The sequence below is a fragment of the Trichomycterus rosablanca genome, chromosome 3 (genome assembly GCF_030014385.1).
Source record: "Trichomycterus rosablanca isolate fTriRos1 chromosome 3, fTriRos1.hap1, whole genome shotgun sequence".
Lineage (NCBI taxonomy): Eukaryota > Metazoa > Chordata > Actinopteri > Siluriformes > Trichomycteridae > Trichomycterus > Trichomycterus rosablanca.
Window position 1 is genome coordinate 17,011,426 of NC_085990.1, and position 26,178 is coordinate 17,037,603.

General features: G+C 43.7%; 2 protein-coding genes across 2 annotated transcripts in view; both read left to right on the forward strand.

Annotated features, from left to right (window-relative positions):
- Positions 1 to 26,178, forward strand: part of rps19 (ribosomal protein S19) — a 505,685-nt gene that overhangs the window by 362,714 nt on the left and 116,793 nt on the right. The window lies entirely within an intron of this gene.
- The window catches only part of cadm4 (cell adhesion molecule 4), a 433,110-nt gene that overhangs the window by 355,307 nt on the left and 51,625 nt on the right, over positions 1 to 26,178 (forward strand). Inside the window, exons 4-5 of the mRNA XM_062992793.1 lie at positions 20,380 to 20,541; positions 22,473 to 22,563. Of these exons, the coding sequence (XP_062848863.1) occupies positions 20,380 to 20,541; positions 22,473 to 22,563 (253 nt within the window). The remainder of the gene's footprint in view (positions 1 to 20,379; positions 20,542 to 22,472; positions 22,564 to 26,178) is intronic.

The window sequence follows — 26,178 nt, forward strand, 5'->3', positions numbered from 1 at the left end:
GTCACCAGATCTCAAACCAGCTGAACACCTTAGGAAGAATATTGACCTTGAACCACATGGACCAGCCTTCGCTCCCCACGTGCATCAATGAGCCTTGGCCACCCATGACCCTGTCGCCGGTTTACCTGTTCACATTAAACATTTTGAGAGGACTTGGAATGCTGATTGCAAGCCAGGCCATCTTTTGACATACTTTTTCAATGAACCACAGACACACAAAATATTGTAGAATCATGCTTATAGAAGTGGAGGCCGATATACCAACAAAAAGGGATGGGGGAGGGGCTCCATATTAATGCCTATGGTTTTGGAATGGTTTGTCCAGCAAGCTAATTGTCAGGTGTCCACATAATTGCTGCATTTTTTTTAGCAATTATCTTAGATACATCGCTGTGCAGTTTTTAAGACACTCAGCTGGTCATTTCAAGCCATTTGGAGAACTTGTCACAGTTCTAGAGACAGCTTCTGTCTCTGCATTTACTCCCAGACTGGCTTGACAATGCTAAGATCAGGGCTTTGTGAAAGCTGTGCCATCTGTTGCAGGATTTTTTTTTCACTGAGGAAAAAAGTCTTCGTCTTTTGCCTTCTGTTTGTAATGCTGCAGAAAACATTTGTGACAGATTAGACACTTGATGGTGTGCACGATGAATAAGTAATAAATGTGCTCTCAGTGGTAAAATACTTACCCCTTTTCTTCCCAATCTAGTAAGTTTTACCTGACCTGCATTGACCAAGGAGACATCTGACATGACGTGCTTTTGGCACTTCTTTTCACCTGCCAGCAGTGGACTCGAACAGAGAGCCAGGCGCGCTGGACTAGACACATTTGAAGTCATCTCCCTCAATCAGGCATGATCAATAGTGCCTGTTAGACACCGGGTCTGGTCGATAGTACCGCTGATATTCGAATTTGAGAGCCAGAATTGAGCTAATTAGACCACTGCACCTCCTAAGACATTCGTTCATGCTGCTGTTTGCAGCACCTCTGCATTGATCCAGCAGACAATCTGTCATGCATGCATGTGGCGCTTCTTTTCACCTGCCAGCAGTGGACAAATTGCATATAGAGAGTCACGCTGTGTTCACCATGCATTTTGCAGGTGCCTCGACTAGACACATCTGCAGTCACCTCCCTCAAGGAGGCATGGTCAATAGCGCCAGTCAGACACCTGGTCTGGTCGATAGCACTGCTGCGATTTAAATTTAAGAGCCAGTTAGACACCTGGTCTGGTCGATGGCACTGCTGTGATTTGAATTTAAGAGCCAGTTGAGCTTCCAGCAGTAGTAGGCTAGTGAAAGGTGTCCCAATGGCACCTCAACTAGACACATTTGCAGTCACCTCCCTCACTTAGGCATGGTCAATAGTGCCTGTTAGACACCTGGTCTCGCTGATAGCACTGCTGAGATTCGATTTTAGGAGCCTTAGTTGAGCTTCCAGCTGTAGTAGGCTCGAGAATTAGACCACTGTACCACCCTAGTGCCCAGTAGTAAAATGCTTTTGACCAAATTATCAGCTCCTTTTGCAGAAACAGAGCCCCAAACCGGCAAGGAACCTCAGACATTCTTCCATGTAGAACTCTCCAGGTCTTTTGGTGGACTTGAGCACATACTGCCACTGTTCTGCACCAGAGTCCTTTTTTATTGGTGAACTGGTAAATTCCTTGTCATTGTTTCCACCACGGATGAATAGTTTTTTGGTTGCATCTCTCACTGTCTTAGGAATATAGATGGTTGAACCATGACTCCTGTGATTTCTGCCAGTTCTAGCTGATAACATTGCTGGTCATCTTGATATTTTGAAGCAAAGTAAGCTTGATGCATCTGTCATCAGTTGCAATTGGTTTTCATGACTGATCACTGTGTCTGTGGCCCCAACCTTGCCAAAACCAATTTTGCGTCAACTGTTACATTGTTTCTTATAGAGTGTGAAGGTGCCGTTTAGCTTTGTCGCGTTGCGCTTGCGATTCGAACCTGTTTGAACTTTGAACCAGTTTGCTGCAGACCTTTTCAAAGCGCATCAAATAAGACGAACTGTTTGATATGATGCTGTAAAAGCGACTCAGGCAGTACGAACCATGCTTAACGTAAACAAAACTGAACGTGACATAGGAATAAAACAACAACTAAGAGAAGTTTAGTGTTCTTTTAGTACATTAAACCACGTTAGGCTTTTTAAATGATAAGCGTTTTGGAATTTCTCAGATAACACAAGTTTAAAAGTGAAACAGGAGGAAAATACAGCTAAACACAGATACATGTGGATGCTTTCAGAGTGAATTTGATGGTTATTCCACACAAATACATATTCAAGTCATCGTGCATTTTGATGACACAGCGTTTTGTGCAGTTTTGTCGCTTCTCATGTGAATGCGCCCTAAGACTTCTGCTCAGGAAGGACCGTGCTAATGAACTTTGTGTCTCGGTTTAATGCTGTCCTATGCTTTAATGTAATATTTGACGGTTAATCCACCACAACCTCACCTATTAGTACAGCTGTCCCTCATCTTGTTTTATTTCCTCTACACAGATGTTTCCGATTTGGTTAATCAGTCTGGGTTAATCTACACAATATGTCATTGATCATCAACAGCTGTTTGTAATATTTATTTCATCATTGCGAAACTTAGCTCAATGCCACAAAAAAGAAAAGTTATCTATAACGTTTATATTGTTAGCCATTAGCAGATGCTTTTATCCAAAGTGACTTATAACTGTGATCTAATACAATCCCAGCAATAAAAGGTTAAGGTCAAGTGCCAACCTGTCACTGGTGGGGCTACAATCATAGTATCGACCTTCTGAATACTAGTGCAGTACCTTAACCAAGGTAGCATAAAGTGGGTGCCACACAGCAACATGGGACTTGAGGAGTTTATTTAAGGAGTTATAATTAACAGGTGCTTTTATCCATAATGAAGTATAACTGTGATCTAATACAATCCAAGCAATAGAGGGTCAAGGTCAAGTGCTAACCTGGCAGTGGTGGGGCTACAATCATAGAATCGACCTTCTGAATACAAGTCCTGTACCTTAACCAAGGTGGCACAAAGTGGATGCCACACAGCAACATGGAACTTAAGGAGTTATAATTAACAGGTGCTTTTATTCAAAGTGACGTATAACTATGAACCAATACAATCCAAGCAATAGAGGTTAAGGTCAAATGCCAACCTGGCACTGGTGGGGCTAAAATCATAGAATCGACCTTCTGAATACTAGTCCAGTACCCTAACCAAGGTGGCACGAATTGGTGCCACACAGCAACATGGGACTTAAGGAGTTATATTTAACAGGTGCTTTTATTCAGAGTGATAATTGTGACTGAACACTTTCACCCCCTGTACCCTATTCATCAATAGAATTGGGATTCTCACTGGACGCTCACTGACCAGATGATGGTTGGGTCTTGAACTATTCTCAGCACTGTAATGACACTAACAGAGCATTAACATAGAAGTGTGTGTTGTATTTGCATATGTGTAGCAGGTGTAGCAGTGTTGTTAAGGATTTTTAAACTCATTGGTGTAAATGCTGAGAGGAGTGTAGTGCTCCATCCAAAAATTTAAACCCAACAGTGTCATGTGATCAGAAAGTGTCTACCAGTAGAATGCTAGAGAAAGATCAACTCACATTGTACATGGACAACAGGACTATAGCTATAGTCTTTAATTGTACATCTATGAGTACTAACAGGATATGCGTTCCTAATAATAAGGCCAGTAAAATGTTTTCCAAATTCCCAACAATAATAACAAATGAATAATAACAAAAATGTGTACCTAATAAAGTGCTCTGTCAGTCTACATGGCCCGTATTTATGCGTTTTCTCCATTTTCTTCCGAATTTAGTGTAGCCAGTTAGTTCTCCACTGCTGGGGATCCCGATCGCGTCCGAGAAGAGTATATTGGCTTACCCCATGCCCCCTGTGACGTGTGCACAGACCTCTTGACCCCTTTATATTCGCCCATACTTTGGTGCATTCACACATGAGACCGGATATCATGCACCAATCTCCATGCTCATCCACTTCTGTACAGGAGCCTTAAGCTACTAATCAGGGTCTTTACACAGCGTTTGAAGACCCCACCCACTTATTAGTCCGGTCTTTCCCACCCGGCAGATTTGATGGCCAATTCTGTCTGCTGCAGGCACTGCCAATTGTGCCCACTAGAGGGCGCCCAGTCGGCCGGTAGCAGAGCTGAGATTCAAACTCAGGTAGTTCAGAATCCCAGCACTGGTGTGCTAGTGGAATATCCCGCTGCGCCACCTGGGTGCCTTTGTGCGTGTTTTTTTTTTTTTTTTTTTTTTTTTTTTTTTTTTTTTATGCATTTTCTCCTCATTTTCCTCCCAATTTAGCGCACCCAATTTTGTCTTCCGCTGGTGAGAGATACCTGATTGCATCCAGTAGAACACGTCGCTGTACACGCCTCTTTCGTCACGTGCACAGCCCTCCTCTTCTCGCCCCTGCATTCTGCACAGGCGTCTCTTTCACCAATCAGGGTCCTTACACAGCGTATGAAGACCCACCCACCCACACATAGTCCGGCCCCCACCCTGCAGATACGGTGGCCAATTAGTATCTGCTGCAGGCACTGCCAATTATGCCGACCTGTGGCAACACCGAGTTTTGAACCGGGGAGTTCAGAAACTCGCTGCTGGTGTGCTAGCGGAATATCCCGCTGCACCACCTGGGTGCCCTTTCATGCGTTTTTTTGTTTTGTTTTGTTTTGTTTAGTTTTTTTCAATATGCCCCACCTGCTAGTCAGGGGTAAAGAAACTGAGGGTGTGGGTGGGCTGTTTAATAAGACAAGACAGACAGGAGTAAATAGGATTGTAAAAGGCTTTGTAAGCAAGGAAAGGGTATTTGAAGTCAACGTGTTGTTTTATGGAAAGCCGGTGAAGATTATGATGTGAAGCTGGGTAATGGTGCCGAGATAAACTGTTGGTGAGAATCCAAGCAGCTGAATTTTGAACAACATTGAGATCTGAAAAACACGAAGAGACTTAGAGCTGATACCAGAAAAAAGGGTATTACAGTAATCCAGACTGCAGATACAAAAAAATAACTCAGCAGCAGAGTAAGACAAACAAAGTTTAAGCTTTGGGGTTTTTCAGATTTGGGAAAAACAGGTTTTAACTGTAAAGCTTTATGTTAGAGATGAAAACAGAGCAGGGATAGAATAACAGGCAGCATGGTGGTGCAGCAGGTGGTGTGGGTGTTATACAGAACTGTCCTGGGGACCTTCTCCTAGAAAACTTGCCTCCAGTCACCTTCTTTGATGAGTTTGACATGTCTGTGTGGATTTCATACTTGCATTTTAGTCGATTGTTTGTTTTACCTTGTGTTTTCCTCTACTGGGCATAGGCATGGTTCTTATATTCATGCCCATCCACATCTATCACGGTTACTAAGGGGCTTGTCTTTTGCATTCTACACCATGGTTCTAGTTCCACTCTGAGTTCCTTAGTATTTATTCATTCCTTTCTTGACATATTCTTATTCATTCATTAATTATTTATTTTACTACAGCTTCATCCTGTTTAAGGTTGTGGTGGGTCCAATTCACTGGGCGAAAGGCAGGAAACAACACAGACAGGTTGCCAGTCCATCACAAGGCAAATACATGCACACCTAAGGCAATTTTGTATCTCCAATTCACCTGACTGCTGATGTCTTTGGATTGTTTGAGGAATTCGGAGCTCCCATAGAAAACCCACACAGACACAGGGAGGACACGCAAACTCCATACAGAAAGGAGACGGACCACTCTACCCAGGACCTTCTTGCTGTGAGGCGACAGTGCTACCCACAGAGCCACCACACCTCCCAAGATATTATATTATTCCATTTCTTAAGCTATTTTTCTTTACTTTTGTCCTCCTTTACTTTTGTCCTCCTTTCATAGGTCTTCTGCTTTTGGGTTCATTAAAAATCTTCTTAGATACAGGGTTAGATCCAGGCACTTGTTACACCACAGACCTGATCAGGATAAAGCTGTGACTAAAAATGTGCACATGTCAAGAAATAATATGTATACCCTAGAAGCATAGATCCTGGGAACCTGGATGGAAACTCACCTCTGATCTAGAGCTGGGCAGCTCCTGAATCACCTGGGTTAATGATTCGAATCTTCATACTGAATCAGGAATCATGAGTCAGATGTCTCCTATGAGTCTTCAGATCCTATGAGTCCTCTGACTGGCTGCTGCTAAATACACAAGAAGAGTGAGCAGACTCACCGGAAACACCGCGGACTCAGATGATTTGGCTCAACCGGCTTCACTCCAGTCTGTGAATCCAAGTAATAAGTTAAATATTCCAATAAACAAGCGGTTGAACACACTGGTGTTTGTTATGTGGCTGATTTTATGCACATGCATATATTTTTATTATTAGTAGTGGTAGTGGTATAGATTAGTGCAGCATATTTTCTTGTAAGCAAAACAGCAAAATATAGTTATATTATTATTAAAATGCAAATGCGTACAGGCTACATTAGGACTGTACCACATAAGGAGTATCATAGCCCCCATAGTAATTTATCAACTGTTTGTTTAGGTGCCACTGTGGCTACCTGACTGGGTCAAGTTACCATGGCAATTTGTTGTTGACCATCCCCCTTGACCCATTAATTTACCCATCTGATTGGTAGGTGAGTCCACCCCCCTCTCCCCCCTCTCCCCCTCCTAGTCCCTATCCCCCATGATTAAGATTCCACTTAGAAAAAAATGTCAACTTGTCACTGACAGGAGAAGTGTGAGGTGCCAGGAGAATTAAGAGAGAAGGATTTATTTACAGAAGATGAGTGCACGGAAGACAAGTGATATTTGGATGCATTTTCATGCAGTAAATCAATCGCAATCAAGATGTCAGTACAAGTGACTCAAATGACTCAAGTGAACCAGATCACATTACTGAGTGACTCAGATTAACCCGAGTCCATAAAATGAACAAATTTACCACCACTACTCACTGGTGGTAAATCACTTTAGGCACTTTTTCAACAATGTGGTGCCAGTGCTGGTGCAAGATCCCAAAGGGTTTGGCAGTTTTACACCCCAAAATCACATGTTTTGGGTCAGAAAAGTTGGTGCTGTTCTGGCACCATAACTTTGCTGGTATGGATCCAACAAACCTTCGACGTAAGCAATTGGCCGGTAGGGAGCCTCACTTAATATGCAGAAAATGGACATGAAAAGAAATCACAAAAAGTGTCTACTGAGATAACAAAAACTTCACAGGTCACAGATGCTGGTGCAACACGTTGCGTAACAACTGTACACAAGGTAGATAATTAGTCACTCAAATAAAAAAGAAGTGTAATTGTTAATTATATTTGTATTTGTTTTAATACAAAAGAGTCTGTGACAAGTGTTTGCGTCTTTTTGAGTCCATCTGGCCCCCAACAAGTAAAGTTTGGACACCCCTGGTCTATGACAATCCCTTTGTGCCACGCACAGACACTAAAGAAGTTCATTATAAACCCTCAGCAGTAAAATTAGGAAATAAAGAGTGCGTTCCGCCAGGTTTTTTCCGACTTCTGTTTCCCGATAATGGAACTCTGGGCATGGAAATGCACTGTGTTGGTGATCAGTTCAAGATTTTGTCCCTACGTCTATTGGGTTTCTTCTGGGCAACCTGGTTTTATTATCCAATACAAAACATGACAGTAGGTAAATTGGTTGTCCTAAATTGTTTCGACACCTAAGTGTAAGTGTACGAGTAAGTTCATAGATTATTCCTACCTGGCTTTTAGTGTGATCAGTACAAAGTGGCTACTAAAAATGAATAAATGTGTTTAGGCACTGCACCAGGGTCTTAGAGACCTTCTAGTTTCTGGTCTCTGTCTATGTTTATGAGGGTGTCCTTCTCCTCCCTAAATATGGTATCCAGTAGGTGGATTGACAGCTCTTAATTGCCCCTATGTGTGTCTAGGTTTAAGTGAGGTCAGGGAATATCTGGACCTGCCACAATCCTGATAAAGCGGTACTACAGAAGCAAGAATGTAAATATGAACTAGAAAACTTGTTGGTAATAACCTTGTTATAACCTTGCTGATCTGAAACCAGCGAACCACAAGTGATTGATCAGCAGGGGGGTCCTAGTGTCACCATAGTAATATTGTATATACTCTCTTTTCTGCCACTGAATATGAATAAATGTGTTTAGGCAATGTACCAGGGTCTTAAGGACCTTCTTTAAACCTGCTAGCACAGCTGCTAGTGTGTGTGTCGCATAACACCAGGGTCCTTTGACATTTTTTGCCTGTGTTAATGTGTATTGGCTGTTCTAAAGCATCCCTAAGTTTTGGTAAGTGCATCTTGCATGAATGATTATCATCCTGCCCATATATGTTACTCCTAGTGTTTTTGGATTGGCTTTGGAACCACAGTGTTCCTGATAAGGATTAGGCAGCCACTAAGGACGATGATGATGAACAGATGAATAGAGGGACTCTAAGCTTGTAAACAGCAGATGGAAAGATCTGGGTTTAAGCCATTAAGTAATTAATCAGTCTTATAGCTGTTGAGCTTGAGTAAGCTGTTTATTATCCAAGTCTTCATTTCCAGCAGACAGGCATAAAAGCCAGAGGTGTATTTTGGAAACGTTTCTGGCAATAAATAAATGTAATTGTGACAAGTAAAGCTGTTACAAATTAAAATAAAAGTAAATTAGATGTTTACGAGAGGGCGTAAACAAATTAGAAAAAGCAGCGGACCAAAGACTGAGCCTTGAGGAACTCCTTGAGTAATAGCACTGACTAACTACTAACTCTTTCTTAATATGCACTTGATTAACCAACAAGCACCACATAAGGCTTCTACTGACCAAATGTTATTTTGAGGGTGGCAATTGTGTGGAAAGAAAGTTCTAGTCTAAACTGTAGACCTTCAACAGCTGTTAACAGGCCAGTAAGTCTGAACAGTATAATCCCAACCGGTTTCTTTTGGGTCTCTTCGAACCCTGGTGTTTTTTAGAGAACCGACGCGCTTTAAGCTTCACGTAAAAAAAGCGTAACGTGTCTGAATATACTAAAAGTCCGACATAGTAACTCTAAATTTCTCTCTGTTATTACTGGTTATAAGTGCTCTGTACTACCTAAATTCATCACTCATTGTTTTAGTACAACAAGCCACGTTATGCTTTATTTTTCACATTAAGCGTTGTTTGTAATGTCTGGGTCACTTTTTTTTATTTTTTTTATAAATTTCCCCACTTTTCCCCCCCAATTTTCTCCCCTAATCTAGTCGTGTCCAATTACCCTGATTGCGTCCTCTATACTGATTTGACCCTTCACCACTGAGGACGCCTCTCAACTGACATACGCCCCCTCCGACACGTACAGTCAGTACAGACAGCATTTTTCACCTGCACGAGTCGAGTTCATACACCGACAGGCACTGTGTATGGAGGGCCACACCCCCATCAACATTATTCCTCAGCCCTGTGCAGGTGCCATCAGTCAGCCAGCAGGGGCCACAGTTGCACCAGTTATGAGGACCTATGATCCTACTTTTTACCCCTAACCCTAAACAACAGCCAATCGTTGTTCATGCAGCCGCCCAGCCCAGTCGGAAGGCAGAGCTGAGATTCTATACGATGTATTCGAAACCCCAACTCCGCTACGCCACCTGAGCGGCATCTGGGTCACTTTTACCACGTCATATCAAACATTTTGTCTCTTTTGAGGTGCTTTGAAAATATCAGTGGCAAACTGGATCAAAATTAAATCAGGTGAACTTTAAAAGATGAAAATGCAGCGACAAGCTCCATAGAAAACAACAGCACAGCGGTTTACCAGCTTCTCATGTGAAAGCATCCAAACCTCTACACTTTGACACGCCCACAAATGACGTCACGGTTTGCGCTGAAAAACCAAGTATTCTGTGGTGCCAGATTAGAACGCTAGTTCACTGTCTGGAACCTCTTTTTTTGGTGGAAATGGAGCCGGTTCCGCGTCGGTGGAAAAGGGTTATGGGAGTAGTCGACTACCTAAATAACATCTGGCTGGGTCCTGTAAGAAGTGGGTAAATTTTTTATTTTAATTGATAAATAGGGTACGGGGTGAAATGTACCAAGCAGCAGATGGGCTACAATCAGTATATGTATACCCACAAAGTCTATCTGTATGGTAGGTGTTTCTTATAAAATAATCAGTGAATGTATGTTGTACTATATGCAAAATACTAATCTATTTATTCTGGTTAGTGTAGCAATGCAACCAGGACCATATGGACACACGGGGCTGAAGGCACACAGTTTAAGTAACTATTTTATCCCGGGGCAATTTACTCTAGCCACATTTTGGAGATTGGATGAAATAAAAGTACCTGCTGGAACACGGGGTGCAAATCGCCTTACAGACAATAGCTGTGATAAATAGGGGTGGTTGGATTTACAGTAGGTGGATTGTTAGTCACATGTATCCACAGTAGGCTTTGTCCTTTTCGTCCCATGGTGCTGCAGTGTCTCTTTTGTCCCCCTAATCTCTCCGACATTTGCCAGACAAAGAATCAGCAAAGCCTTGCTCTGTAGCTTTTATTTTGTCACACATTTTTGTTACATCTGCCTATCAGGCTGTCGGTCTGTAGGACGTCCTTGTGCTCAAACAACACACATACAGCACAGCTGTGTGCCAGAGTATGTACCCAGGTGCGTGGGGTAAATGTGTGTGTGTGTGTGTGTGTGTGTGTGTTTGTGTTAAATGCTAAAATATTAGAGAATCATTACTTCAACGGGTGCTTAGGTGGCACAGCAGGATATTCCGCTAGTGCATTAGTGCTGGGATTCTGAACCCTTCAGTTTGAATCTCAGCTCTGCTACCATTTGACTGGGTACCCCCTAGCAGGCACAACTGGCAGTGCAGACAAAATTGGCAACTAAAGTCTGCCGGGTGGGAAAAGATTAGACTAAAAAAGGGGGTGGGGTCTTCACACTGTGTAAAGACCCAGTGGACCAAGGACTGAGCCTTGAGGAACTCCTTGAGTAATAGCACTGACTAAATACTCTTTTTCAATATGCACTTGATTTTTTGTTTCTGTTTCATATTCCACTAGTGCACCACCGCTGGGATTCTGAACCCTTCAGTTTGAATCTCAGCTCTGCTACCATTTGACTGGGTACCCCCTAGCAGGCACAACTGGCAGTGCAGACAAAATTGGCAACTAAAGTCTGCCGGGTGGGAAAAGACCAGACTAAAAAAGGGGGTGGGGTCTTCATACTGTGTAAAGACCCAGTGGACCAAGGACTGAGCCTTGAGGAACTCCTTGAGTAATAGCACTGACTAAATACTCTTTTTCAATATGCACTTGATTTTTTGTTTCTGTTTCATATTCCGCTAGTGCACCACCGCTGGGATTCTGAACCCTTCAGTTTGAATCTCAGCTCTGCTACCATTTGACTGGGTACCCCCTAGCAAGCACAACTGGCAGTGCAGACAAAATTGGCAACTAAAGTCTGCCGGGTGGGAAAAGACCAGACTAAAAAAGGGGGTGGGGTCTTCACACTGTGTAAAGACCCAGTGGACCAAGAACTGAGCCTTGAGGAACTCATTGAGTAATAGCACTGACTGACTACTCTTTTTCAATATGCACTTGATTTTTTGTTTCTGTTTCATATTACGCTAGTGCACCAGCACTGGGATTTGGAACTCCCCGAGTTTGAATCTCAGCTGTACTATCAGTAAGCTGGGCACCCCCTAGCAGGCACAGTTGGCAGAGCAGACAAAATTGGCCATTAAAGTCTGCTGTGTGGGAAAAGACCAGACTAAAAAGGGGGTTGGGTCTTCACACTGTATAAGGACCCAGTGGACCAAGGACTGAGCCTTGAGGAACTCCTTAAGTAATAGCACTGACTTACTACTCAATATGCACTTAATTTTTTGAACTTGATCTCAGCACTGCTATCAGTCAGCTGGGCGCCCTCTAGCAGGCACAACTGGCTGAGCAGACAAAATTGGCCACTCAAGTTTGCCGGGTGGGAAAAGACCAGACTAAAAAAGGGATGGGGTCTTTGGCACTGTGTATGGATCCTGGTTTGTACAGAACTGGAGAAATGTGGAGATCAGTGTGTGACTCTATGTGCGCAAGACTGGCCTGACACGCGAATCTACTGAAGTATGGGCAAATAAGAAGGGGTCGGTGGATTGCACATGCTTCAAAGAGAGCATGTGTCAGGCAAATATACCCTTGACGCTGAGCTTCTGCAAGATGATTGGAGGATCAGTCGAAAGACTGAATCACGTTTTGATTGACAGCTGTCGCTGGGAGCTTCAGTACCATCGCGGATTTTGCGAGTGAAGTCGGAAGACAAACTGCAACCCATTTCATGCCATTTTCTTGAAAACTAACAAAGGGGAGAATTTATACATTTATATATAAATAAATTGACAAATTTTATGATGTAAGCTGACAATGAGCTTCCCCTCTTTGAAAGACCAGCAGCCGCCACTGGTTAACAGGTCCTGTAACAGCTTTGACTTAGTGGAACCACCATTATCTCTATCATCCTGTAACCATGGCCGAAGCTGAGGCTTTTATTTTTTGTGTATTTTGTTGAAAAACTAGGACCTGTGGCTTCAGATAAAAAAAAAAAAAAACATATTTCAATTTTAAAGATGCTTCAACATATTTCAACACAGCTCACAGATTTTCTGGTTGAATCATGATGGCACACACTAGCGATCAAGGAGGTCATTTATTTTCTGTCTAGCAGAGGCCCTAATATCTAGGCTCTATTATGTTCTAAAAATAACATATCTATGTATATAAAATAAATGTTAATATACACCGATCAGCCATAACATCAAAACCACCTCCTTGTTTCTACACTCACTGTCCATTTGACCAGCTCTACTTACCATATAGGAGCACTTTGTAGTTCTAATATTACTGACTGTAGTCCATCTGTTTTTATACATACCTTTTTAGCCTGCTTTCACCCTGTTCTTCAATGGTCAGGACTCCTACAGGACCACTACAGAGCAGATATTATTTAGGTGGTGGATTATTCTCAGCACTGCAGTGACACTGACATGGTGCTGGTATGAGTGGATCAGACACAGCAGCGCTGCTGGACTTTTTAAATATCGGATCCACTCACTGTCCACTCTATTAGACACTCCTACCTAGTTGGTCCACCTTGTAGATGTAAAGGCAGAGACGATCGCTCATCTATTGTTGCTGTTTGAGTTGCTCATCTTCTAGCCCTTCATCAGTGGTCACAGGACGCTGCCCACAGGGCACTGTTGGCTGGACATTTTTGGTTGGTGGACTAGTGGTGACAGTGAGGTGTTTAAAAACTCCATTAGTGCTGCTGTGTCTTATCCAATCATACCAGTACAACACACACTAACACACCATCACCATGTCAGTGTCACTGCAGGGCTGAGAATGATCCACCACCCATATAATACCTGCTCTGTGGTGGTCCTGGGAGAGTCCTGACCATTGAAAACAGCATGAAAGGGAACTAACAAAGCATGCAGAGAAACAGATGGACTACAGTCAGTAATTGTAGAACTACAAAGTGATTCTATATGGTAAGTGGAGCTTATAAAATGGGCAGTGTGTGTAGAAACAAGGAGGTGGTTTTAATGTTATGGCTGATCGGTGTATAACTCATAAGAAATATCATTGGCTTGTTGCTTGATCGTAGGGTAGTAGTACATTTCTCTTTAGCCAAGGGTCAACAGGTATGCATTGTATGGCGCCCCTGGAGTCGAGAGAGTTAAGAGCCTTGCTCAAGGGCCCAACAGTGGCTGCATGGCAGAGATGGGTTTGGAAGTTGATAGCCCAATGCCCTACCCACTAGGCTACCACTGTCCCTACTCTAGATGTAGATGTAGAAAGCTCTACCACTGTCCCTTTGACCCTGTATTTACATGCAAACAGTTAAAAGACAAGATATTTAACATTTTTATCAGCTTATCAGCTTAACTGTTTTCTTAAAATATTATCATACTGATATTATGGCCTGAACATATTCCAAACAAGCTGGTACAGGGCAACTGAGGATTATGAAAGATGCATTGAGGCTAATAACAAAGCCTCACCAAATAATCTAACCACTTAGGTACAACTTTCTGCATATGTATTTGAAGCATCTTAGATATTTCACCCTCTAAAGTGCATATCATTATTGAAAGATTTAGTGAATCCAAAGAAATATTTGTACCCAATGCTCATGCCTTTTAATTCATCAAATGACATTCTATTAGCCGCCCAGGTGGTGTAGCGGTAAAGTACGCTAGCACATCAGAGCTGGGATTTCGAATACATCGTATCGAATCTCAGCTCTGCCATCTGGCTGGACTGGGTGGCCGCATAAACAATTGCCTGTTGTTCATAGGGTTAGGGGCAAGCCGGACCAGGGTTCCTCATAAATGGTGCAATTACGACCTCTGCTGGCTGATTGATGGCACCTGCACAGAGTCTGGGAATAATGCTGATCAGGGTGTGGCTCTCCATGCACAGTGCTGATTGGTATATATGAACTCGACTTGTGCAGGTGAAAAATGCAGTCCGTACTGAGCACGTGTCGTAGGGGGCGTGTGTCAGTTGCGAAGTTCCTCAGTCAGCAATGGAGGGTTGAATCGGTGGAGGTGAAGTGTAACGCAATCAGGGTAAAAATGACATTCTATTAAAAACCGTTTCTGTTTCTGTGATGGATATGACAAACGCTCCTCAATGCATCCACAGACAAACAAAGTTACAACTGTACAATACACAGCAAAAGCCATATATGACAAAAAATGTCCAAAAACACTTGTATTTTCATTTGATGAATAAATCTTTTGGATTGTTATGGAAATAATGCACTTTATGTTTTCCGATATTAAAAACAAAATGACCGTCCAGATTGTTAACAGTGTGGAGTTTTAAAGCCGTGTTTTTAGGGCATGTATAACTCGTACATCTGTGGGAGCATTTGGGAGCAACACCTGCTCTTTAAATGTTATGGCTTGTTTACCCCTAGACCAGGTAGTAACATTTAATCACTGAAAACATCTAATAACTAGTAAATCTGAAATAGCGAATGAGCCACTGCTATTGACGGACGTGTGCTTATTTGCTTTTTCGGGTTTACTAGTGTAGACTTCACTTTTGAGGTTTCTGTATATTCACTTTATATTCACCTATTAATTTTTTATACTGTGTGATTCCATGTGAATGGTGGGTTTCCTCCGGGAGCTCCGGTTTCCTCCCACAGTCCAAAGACGTGCAAGTGAGGTGAATTGGAGATACAAAATTGTCCATGACTGTGTTCGATATAACCTTGTGAACTGATGAACCTCGTGTAATGAGTAACTACCGTTCCTGTCATGAATGTAACCAAAGTGTAAAACATGACGTTAAAATCCTAATAAACAAACAAACAAACATGTGTAGTAACACATTGCATGTGCTACAACAGCATGGCTAAATAATCGTATGGGTGCTAGACTTGCCAGCTTAACTTAAAAACGTTCGGTGCGGGGCACCCAGGTAGACTGTAACGGTTTGTGGGCTAGACGGACAGGAGGGGCGGACACAAACGCGGAGATGTGTGAAAGAAAACTATATTTATTAATAATAAAGACAGGACAGAACAGACTGAACAGGACTAAACAAAGGCTAAACGGAGGATAGTACACACAGGCTAACAAACAAGGACTAGGCTAACAGACAGGGGCTAAACAGGGACTAAACTAAACAGGCTAACAAAGCTACACAGGCAAACATGACTAAACAGGCTAGACAAGGACTAAACAGATGAAACATGGAATGAACAGAACTAAACAAGAACTAAACAGACTAAACAAGGCATGAACAGACTAAACAGGCTAACATAACAGGAACAGGCTAAACTGACCGACAGGAGCTAGGAGGAAGGTAAAACAGAGTTACCAGGGGCAAACAGACAGAATTACCAGGGGCAAACAGACAGAATTACCAGGGGCAAACAGACAGAGTTACCAGGAGCAAACAGACAGAGTTACCAGGAGCAAACAGACAGAGTTACCAGGAGCAAACAGACAGAGTTACCAGGAGCAAACAGACAGAGTTACCAGGAGCAAACAGACAGAGTTACCAGGAGCAAACAGACAGAGTTACCAGGAGCAAACAGACAGAGTTACCAGGAGCAAACAGACAGAGTTACACTCAATAATCTCCAACCAGCCTTTCCCTGAGCCTCTCCTAAATAGTAGCAGCTGGGGCTAATTAGCCCCAGCTAACCAATCAGGAGAGGGAGGCTGGTTGGAGACTGGGGAGAGAAGGGCGTGGCACACTGGAGCACAGGATCACCCTGAGGCTCCAAGCGTGACAGTAGGCCCCTCCCCGAAGGCACGACTCCTGGCGTGCCCAATACAAAAACCAACAACAAAAAGGAGGTCCTGGACCCTGAGGGGCAAATTTGAAGTTATTTAATATGCCTTGCGGTAGGCATGATAGGAGACCAGAAGCGCTGTCGGGGAGCGCCGACGAGAGTTCAAAAGCGCCGTCGGGGGGCGCCATCGTTGGAACAGAAGTACCATTGGAGGGCGCCAACACGGAAACAGGAGCGCCATCTGGGGGCGTCATCTCGGAAACAGGAGCGCCATCTGGGAGTGCCAACGAGGAAACAGAAGCACCTTCGAAGGACACCAACTCTGGAACAGGAGCGCCATCAGGGGGCGCCAACTCAGGAACAGGAGTGCCGTCGGAGGACACCAACTCTGGAACAGGAGCGCCATCAGGGGGCACCAACTCTGGAACAGGAGCGCCATCAGGGGGCGCCAACTCTGGAACAGGAGCGCCGTCGGAGGACACCAACTCAGGAACAGAAGCGCCGTCGGAGGACACCAACTCAGGAACAGAAGTGCCGTCGGAGGACACCAACTCAGGAACAGAAGTGCCGTCGGAGGACACCAACTCAGGAACAGAAGTGCCGTCGGAGGACACCAACTCAGGAACAGAAGTGCCGTCGGAGGACACCAACTCAGGAACAGAAGTGCCGTCGGAGGACACCAACTCAGGAACAGGAGCGTCGCCGAGGGACGCCCATTCGGGAACAGGAGTGCCATCAGGGGGCACCAACTCGGGAACAGGAGCGGCATCGGGCTGCGCCAACTCGGGAACAGGAGCGCCATCGGGATGTGCCAACTCGGGAACAGGAGCGCCATCGGGATGCGCCAACTCGGGAACAGGAGCGCCATCGGGATGCGCCAACTCGGGAACAGGAGCGCCATCGGGATGCGCCAACTCGGGAACAGGAGCCAGCTGCGTGGAGCCTGGCGAAGAGGTTTCGGGAGTCAGCTGCGGTGAGCCTGGCGAAGAGGCTTCGGGAGTCAGCTGAGAGGACCCTTGAGAAGAGGCGTCCGGAGTCAGCTGCGTGGACCCTTGAGAGGAGGCGTCCGGAGTCAGCTGCGTGGACCCTTGAGGAGAGGCGTCAAGAGTCAGCTGCAAAAACACTGGAGAAACGTCATTAATCAGCTGCACAAATCCTTGAGAATCTCCTTGATTCAGCTGTGAGGACCCTTGAGAGGCGTCCGGAATCAGCTGCAAAAACCCTTGAGAAAGTTCTTGAAACAGCTGTGAGAACCCTGGAGAGGTGTCCAAAGTTAACTGCGAAAACACTAGAGAAACGTCACTCAGCTGCGAGGACCCTGGAGAAGCGTCCGAAGTCACTTGGGAAAACACTGGAGCAACGTCATTCAGCTGCGTGGACCCTGGAGAGGCGTCCGAAGTCAGCTGCGAAAACACTGGAGAAACGTCATTCAGCTGCGAGGACCCTGGAGAGGCGTCCGAAGTCACTTGGGAAAACACTGGAGCAACGTCATTCAGCTGCGTGGACCCTGGAGAGGCGTCCGAAGTCAGCTGCGAAAACACTGGAGAAACGTCATTCAGCTGCGAGGACCCTGGAGAGGCGTCCGAAGTCAGCTGCGAAAACACTATTGAAACATCACTCAGCTGTGAGAACCCTGGAGAGGTGTCCAAAGTTAACTGCGAAAACACTAGAGAAACGTCACTCAGCTGCGAGGACCCTGGAGAAGCGTCCGAAGTCACTTGGGAAAACACTGGAGCAACGTCATTCAGCTGCGAGGACCCTGGAGAGGCGTCCAAAGTCAGCTGCGAAAACACTAGAGAGGCGTCCAAAGTCAGCTGCTTGGACCCTGGATATGCGTCAGAAGCCAGCTGTTTGGACCCTGGAGAAACTGGACTCAGCTGCGAAAACACTGGAGAGGCGTCCGAAATCAGCTGCTTGGACCCTGGATATGCGTCAGAAGCCAGCTGTTTGGACCCTGGAGAAACTGGACTCAGCTGCGAAAACACTGGAGAGGCGTCCGAAATCAGCTGCTTGGACCCTGGATATGCGTCAGAAGCCAGCTGTTTGGACCCTGGAGAAACTGGACTCAGCTGCGAAAACACTGGAGCCGGTGAACACACAGAAGGACCCCCGGAGCCCTTGGGGTCGTAACAGGAAACAGGACCTAAATAATATTGGCTGGCTCCTAACGTGGACTTGGGACAGTCACGAGCTTTATAAGCGGGCACTGGCTCCTGGACCACATCCGCAGTGGGCACTGGGGAAAATTTAACCTCCCCAGTGGGCACTGGATGCCAGGTATAAGCTGCAGTGGGCACTTTGCTACATGAAAATTTGGTTCTCATGAGGCCCTCAAAATCCTTCACCGAGTTCAGCACAACTCCCCTGTCAGACCAACGCTGCTTAGCCCACTCACGAGCAGCACCCCTCAGTCTAGACATCATAAATCGTACCTTGTCGATTTCAGTTGGCTGGGGGTCCAGAAGGTTCTGCAGGTAGAGCTGGCTCTGGAGAAGGAAGCCTTCAACCCTATGGTTGCTTCCATCATAAGGAGCCGGCCTACTAAGCGGGAAGACTAGAGGAAACCTCATAGAGCCAAAGTCTGGGAAAGAATAAACCAGCAACATCTCGCTGTGTCCTATCAGGGAGACTATTCTGTAACGGTTTGTGGGCTAGACGGACAGGAGGGGCGGACACAAACGCGGAGATGTGTGAAAGAAAACTATATTTATTAATAATAAAGACAGGACAGAACAGACTGAACAGGACTAAACAAAGGCTAAACGGAGGATAGTACACACAGGCTAACAAACAAGGACTAGGCTAACAGACAGGGGCTAAACAGGGACTAAACTAAACAGGCTAACAAAGCTACACAGGCAAACATGACTAAACAGGCTAGACAAGGACTAAACAGATGAAACATGGAATGAACAGAACTAAACAAGAACTAAACAGACTAAACAAGGCATGAACAGACTAAACAGGCTAACATAACAGGAACAGGCTAAACTGACCGACAGGAGCTAGGAGGAAGGTAAAACAGAGTTACCAGGGGCAAACAGACAGAGTTACCAGGAGCAAACAGACAGAGTTACCAGGAGCAAACAGACAGAGTTACCAGGAGCAAACAGACAGAGTTACCAGGAGCAAACAGACAGAGTTACCAGGAGCAAACAGACAGAGTTACCAGGAGCAAACAGACAGAGTTACCAGGAGCAAACAGACAGAGTTACCAGGAGCAAACAGACAGAGTTACACTCAATAATCTCCAACCAGCCTTTCCCTGAGCCTCTCCTAAATAGTAGCAGCTGGGGCTAATTAGCCCCAGCTAACCAATCAGGAGAGGGAGGCTGGTTGGAGACTGGGGAGAGAAGGGCGTGGCACACTGGAGCACAGGATCACCCTGAGGCTCCAAGCGTGACAGACACACATCGGAGGGAGTGTGTCAAGCGAATATACACCCTCCTTGGACGCCATCAGGTTCCCCAGCACCGGATTGGCTACGCTAAATTGGGAGAAAGGGGTAAAATGCATGGTGCATTATTAAGGAAACAATACCACAATAAATTTCTCATCTAGTTGTGCAGTCTTTTATCCATGGACATCACATTTCACACACATGTACATTGTATTCTAAGGCTTTCCATAACATTTTCGAGTGTTCTTGTAAGAATTTGTTCCCATTCCATCAATACAGCATTTGTGATGTTGAACGACAATACTTGGCTTGCAGTCAGCTTTCCCATTAAAATACAGTATAAGGTGTTCAGTGGGGTTGAGGTCTTGACTCTTCACTGTGAGTTCGTCCAGACCAAACATGTCAAGCCAGTCTTTATGAACCTCTTGCATGCTAGAACAGGAAAGGGCCTTGCCCTAGCTGTTGCCACAAAGTTGGAAGCATATAATTTACCATATGTAACTGATCTTACAAATGTTAGCAATGGCAGTGGCAAAAAAAGTGTTTTTTTTCTGTGTTGTGCTGGTTAACAAAGTAATCCCGGTGAACAAGATTGAAAAAATAGTCCATTTTAAACCACAGCTACACCATTGACCATTTCTTTCTGTCCCTGTGTCTTTCTGTCTGTCAGGTGTGGTGTCTCAGCAGGAGAATGGAAAAACTGTAAGTGTGTCCAACACCATACGTATTCCTGTGGAGAGGAAGGACAACGGCGCTGCTCTGAGCTGTGAGGTGTCCCACCCAGCACTCGTGGGCCAAAAGAGAGTCCGCCATTACCGTCTGGACGTCCACTGTGAGATTTTTATCCATTTTATGCATGGTCATTGATTTAATTACATTCAGTTTGATGCTGACTGTTAATAAAGTTAATGTACAGTATAGAAGATAAATGAAAGCATAAACAGTCATTATTTGTAGTCTACATGACTACATATAGATAGATAGATAGATAGATAGATAGATAGATAGATAGATAGATAGATAGATAGATAGATAGATAGATAGATAGATAGATAGATAGATTTTGGAAGAAGGTAGCAGCAATACAACAGTGTATTTACCAATATATACACTTTTCGAGCACTTTATTAGGTACACCTATCTGATACATACATACATTAATTATTTGATGAGCTACTTTGTGGGTATATAATTACTAGCTCTAGCCCATCTGTTGCTGTGTACACTTTGTCACCACCTAACCCCCCCCCCCATACATTGTTTATCAATCAATAGGGAACCCCCACTGACCAGATGCTATTGGAGGGACCATTGTACTTGTATATGTGTAGCAGGTGCAGCAGTGTTGTTTGGATTTTTGAACACCTCAATGTAAATCCTACATTAGTGCTTGACCAAAAATATAAAACCAACAAGGTTCTGTGATCTGAAGCCAGTAAGTATAAACTGTATCAAAAAAATCATGACAAAACTGTTGTATGTAATAAAATCATACCAGGACAACACACACTATAACGTCATTTCCATTCTGGACACCATCTGTCCACCACACATACATAATCTGGTCAGTCTGGTCAGTCCTATGTGGTACAGGGGGTTGATACGCCCAAGTGTAGGTCAAAGTATGCAAAGCAACAGATGTGCTATTGTCAGTTATTGTATTTCAATTATTTTAATCAGTATGGTAGATGCAGTTTATAAGCAATACATGTGAATAGAAATGTGTATCTAACAACGTGCTCGATTATGTAACTGGTTGATGATTTGCAGTGACAAGTAGTAGATCTACAGGATAAATAACAGGCATATACACCTATTAGGCATAGCATTATGACCACCTTCCTAATATTTTGTTGGTCTCTTATTTGCTGCCAAAACAGCCCTGCAACTGCGATGCACTGTGTATTCTGACACCTTTCTATCAGAACCAGCATTTTCCAGCTCTTCAGCAATTTGAGCTACAGTAGCTCGTCTGTTGGATCGGACCACATGGGCCATCCTTCTCTCCCCACGTGCATCAATGAGCCTTGGCCACCCATGACTCTGTCGCCGGTTTACTACTGTTCCTTAGATACTGACCACTGCAGACCGGGAACACCCCACAAGAGCTGCAGTTTTGGAGATGCTCTGACACAGTCGTCTAGCCATCATAATTTGGCCCTTGTCAGACTGGCTCAAATGCATACACTTGACAATTTTCCTGCTTCTAACACGTCAACTTTGAGGATAAAATGTTCACTTGCTGTCTAATACATTCCACGCACTAACAGGTGCTGTGATGAAGAGATAATCAGTGTTATTTACTTCACCTGTCAGTGGTCATAATGTTATGAGTGGTAGGTGTAGTTTAAAAATAATCTGCCCTCTGCTTGTCATTACGCTGTTTATACTGCTCACCACATTGTGTTTTATTGTTCATCCTTTTACTAACCCTACACTAAAGGTAATTTTATGAATTTAAAACAGAGGTCCTTATCGGGTTAAAATTAATCAGAGCTAAATGAAGCACATTTAATTGTCCCCACAATGTAACACAGAAACAGCTACAGCTGCACTACCCCCATTAGCGCTTGCTATTAGCCCATTAAGTAGCCATCTGCTTTAGCATGTACTCTTGGCAGGATTTAAAAAGAAAAAAAACAAGCTTTTCTCATCGTTATATTGCTTGATCGTAAATGAAGACGCCAAATAATGACCATATAAAGCAACCTGTTTCTGACTGCATCACAAATCTGTTGGAATTTTTGTTCTTTTTCTCTTCAGTTGCGCCAACTGTGAGGATCAACCCACCTCAAGGCATTCTGAGAGAGGGGGACTCGCTCAGCCTGACCTGTACTGTCACTGGAAACCCACTGTGAGTGTGTTTGAGTGCTTGCTTGGTACACTTCATGGACAAAAGTATATGGACACCAAGACATGCTTGCTAAGCATCCCATGCTATATATCTAAGGAATTCTGTAGAGTTGCCCAATCTTTCATTTGTGGCTATTACAGCCTCTATAAATCTGGCAAGACTTTGGATAAGATTTTGGAGTGTGTCTGTGGGAATTGAGGGGAACACTGATGTTAAAATCCCAATTGTTATTCAGTGTTTAGTGGGGTTGAGTTCAGAGTTGTGTGCAGATCACATAATCTTTAATTAAATTAATATAAAATACACCTGTTAGGTAGGAGTGTGGCAGGCACCCAGGTGGCGCAGCGGGATATCCCACTAGCACACCAGGGCCAAGATTCTGAACCCCCTCGGTTCCACCAACCCTACAGCCATATATTTACCAATATATACACTTTCTAATCACTTTATTAGGTACACCTATCTATCTAGGTACACACATACATTGATTAGTTAATAAGCTCCATCTACCTCACAGATTAACGTTGTGGGCATACAATTACTGACTTCTACACCCTGTTTACCAATTGATAGGGAACCCCATAGGACCTCCACTGCTATTTGGATGGACCATTGTTCTTACGTAGCAGGTGCAGCAGTGTTGTTTGGATTTTTGAACACCTAAATCCTGCAATAGAAACCTGGCATTGCCACCGGTCGACTGGGCACCACCTAGCGGGCATAACTTGCAGTGCCTGTAGCAGACATTAATTGGCTACCATGTCTGCTAGGTTGGGATGACCGGACTATGTGGGTGGGGTCTTCAAACGCTGTGTAAGGACCCTGGTTAGCAGATAGAGGCACCTGTGCAGAGTGCATGGGAGAAAAGAAGGTGTCCGCTAGTGGTCCTGTGGGGGTCCTGACCATTGAAGAACAGGGTGAAAGCAGGCTAACAAAGCATGTAGAAAAACAGATGGACTACAGTCAGTAATTATAGAACTACAAAGTGTTTCTGTATGGTAAGTGGAGCTGATAAAATGGACAATGAGTGTAGGAACAAGGAGGTGGTTTTAATGTTATGGCTGATCAGTGTAGTTGTGCACAAACATTCAACCATATAGTGTAGATTTTTAATGCTTATAAAAAGTGTGGCCCATACAGGTAAGCTAAGTGGAAAACGCAAGTTTAGATACATTGTTAAGCACTGCTTTTAGAAACATCTGTTACAGTGGTGTCATTGAACAAAAATAAAATAATACACAAAATAACAACTAAAACAGCACATGTTTTATTATTTCATTTATTTAAAAAAGAGACAGGACTTAAATAACATTTTGAATAAAAAATTATATCCTTTTTAATAATTCTGCCTGTTAAATTTGTAGAAAGAATGGTTACACTTATGACCGGAAGAACAACATACCCACAGTGAAGTATGGTGGTGGAAGCATCAGATAAATAAGGCTTTTTTGTTAACAGTACTGAAGACTTGCATGTCATTAATTGAAACATGAATGGAGCAATGTTGTATATTATAAAGAAAAAATTATTATGAGCTTATAGCCTGGACTGGTAATTGAAAGATCACTTGTTCAAGTCCCATCACTGCCAGGTTACCACAGTTAAGCCCTTTAGCAAGGCTCTTAACTCTCAATTGCTTAGACAATATACTGTCACAGTACTGTAAAGCTAAATGCTAAAAATGTAAATCTAAGTGTCAAATATAATCTCATCATCCCGGAAACTAAATCTGGATGTTTCAAAAGAACAACCTCAAACGCACAGCCGAAATAACTCAAGAGGTTGCTAAAAAAAGACAAGGTGCTTGAATGACCTGGCTAATCTTCTGAATTTATGGAGAGTTTTAAAACGGTTTTACGAGGGACCTTCATAACCGAGATGAATTTAAGTCAGATTGCTTAGAGAAATCTAAATCACAATGCTTAAGAAAGCTAATTGTGTCTACTGAAGATACATCAAAGCTGTAATTGGCAACACTTGGCAACCTGTTGATTATAACTACATACATTTTGTTTATATTCATATTGTAACGTAATGGGGCTAGACGGGACAAGAGAGGGGCGGACACACGCGCGGAAATGATTTACAAAATGTTTAATAATAGAAAAACACAAGACACAAACTCACGACCTATGCTAAATGCTAAGTACAAGAAACAAAAAAACTAAACCCTAAGCTAACACATGCAACCTGACTAACACAAGTAGTGATGTGACATTTGAAGCGAGGCTTCGGAGCCTGTGTCGAGCAAAAAGGGGCGTGTCAAATGAAGCCCCGGTTCGAGGCGTGTATTGTGACGTAAAAAATCACGTGACTGATGACAAACGAGGCCTCGGATTCAGTGGGACACGTCATCGTTTCATTATGCGTGCCGCTACCGTAGCGGCACGCAACCGCATAAAGAGGGTTTGAACCGCAAGGCACTTTGTGGGTTTTGAGTTGGCGTTGTTTGGTGTGGTTGCGAGGCGATTGGAGTGTGCGTTACAGTTAGTTTGTAAAGTTTAGTAATAACATTATACTGTAGATTATATCAGTTATAATTATTATAGTAATATTATCAGTTATTAATATAATTATATCTAATATTTATATTATTAGGTTAGGGTTTAGTAGACTAGTTAGTTGAGTAGTTTAGTGTTTATATATATATATATATATATATATATATATATATATATATATATACAGTGTATCACAAAAGTGAGTACACCCCTCACATTTCTGCAAATATTTTATTATATCTTTTCATGGGACAACACTATAGAAATAAAACTTGGATATAACTTAGAGTAGTCAGTGTACAACTTGTATAGCAGTGTAGATTTACTGTCTTCTGAAAATAACTCAACACACAGTCATTAATGTCTAAATAGCTGGCAACATAAGTGAGTACACCCCACAGTGAACATGTCCAAATTGTGCCCAAAGTGTCAATATTTTGTGTGACCACCATTATTATCCAGCACTGCCTTAACCCTCCTGGGCATGGAATTCACCAGAGCTGCACAGGTTGCTACTGGAATCCTCTTCCACTCCTCCATGATGACATCACGGAGCTGGTGGATGTTAGACACCTTGAACTCCTCCACCTTCCACTTGAGGATGCGCCACAGGTGCTCAATTGGGTTTAGTCCATCACCTTTACCTTCAGCTTCCTCAGCAAGGCAGTTGTCATCTTGGAGGTTGTGTTTGGGGTCGTTATCCTGTTGGAAAACTGCTATGAGGCCCAGTTTTCGAAGGGAGGGGATCATGCTCTGTTTCAGAATGTCACAGTACATGTTGGAATTCATGTTTCCCTCAATGAACTGCAGCTCCCCAGTGCCAGCAACACTCATGCAGCCCAAGACCATGATGCTACCACCACCATGCTTGACTGTAGGCAAGATACAGTTGTCTTGGTACTTCTCACCAGGGCGCCGCCACACATGCTGGACACCATCTGAGCCAAACAAGTTTATCTTGGTCTTATCAGACCACAGGGCATTCCAGTAATCCATGTTCTTGGACTGCTTGTCTTCAGCAAACTGTTTGCGGGCTTTCTTGTGCGTCAGCTTCCTTCTGGGATGACGACCATGCAGACCGAGTTGATGCAGTGAGCGGCGTATGGTCTGAGCA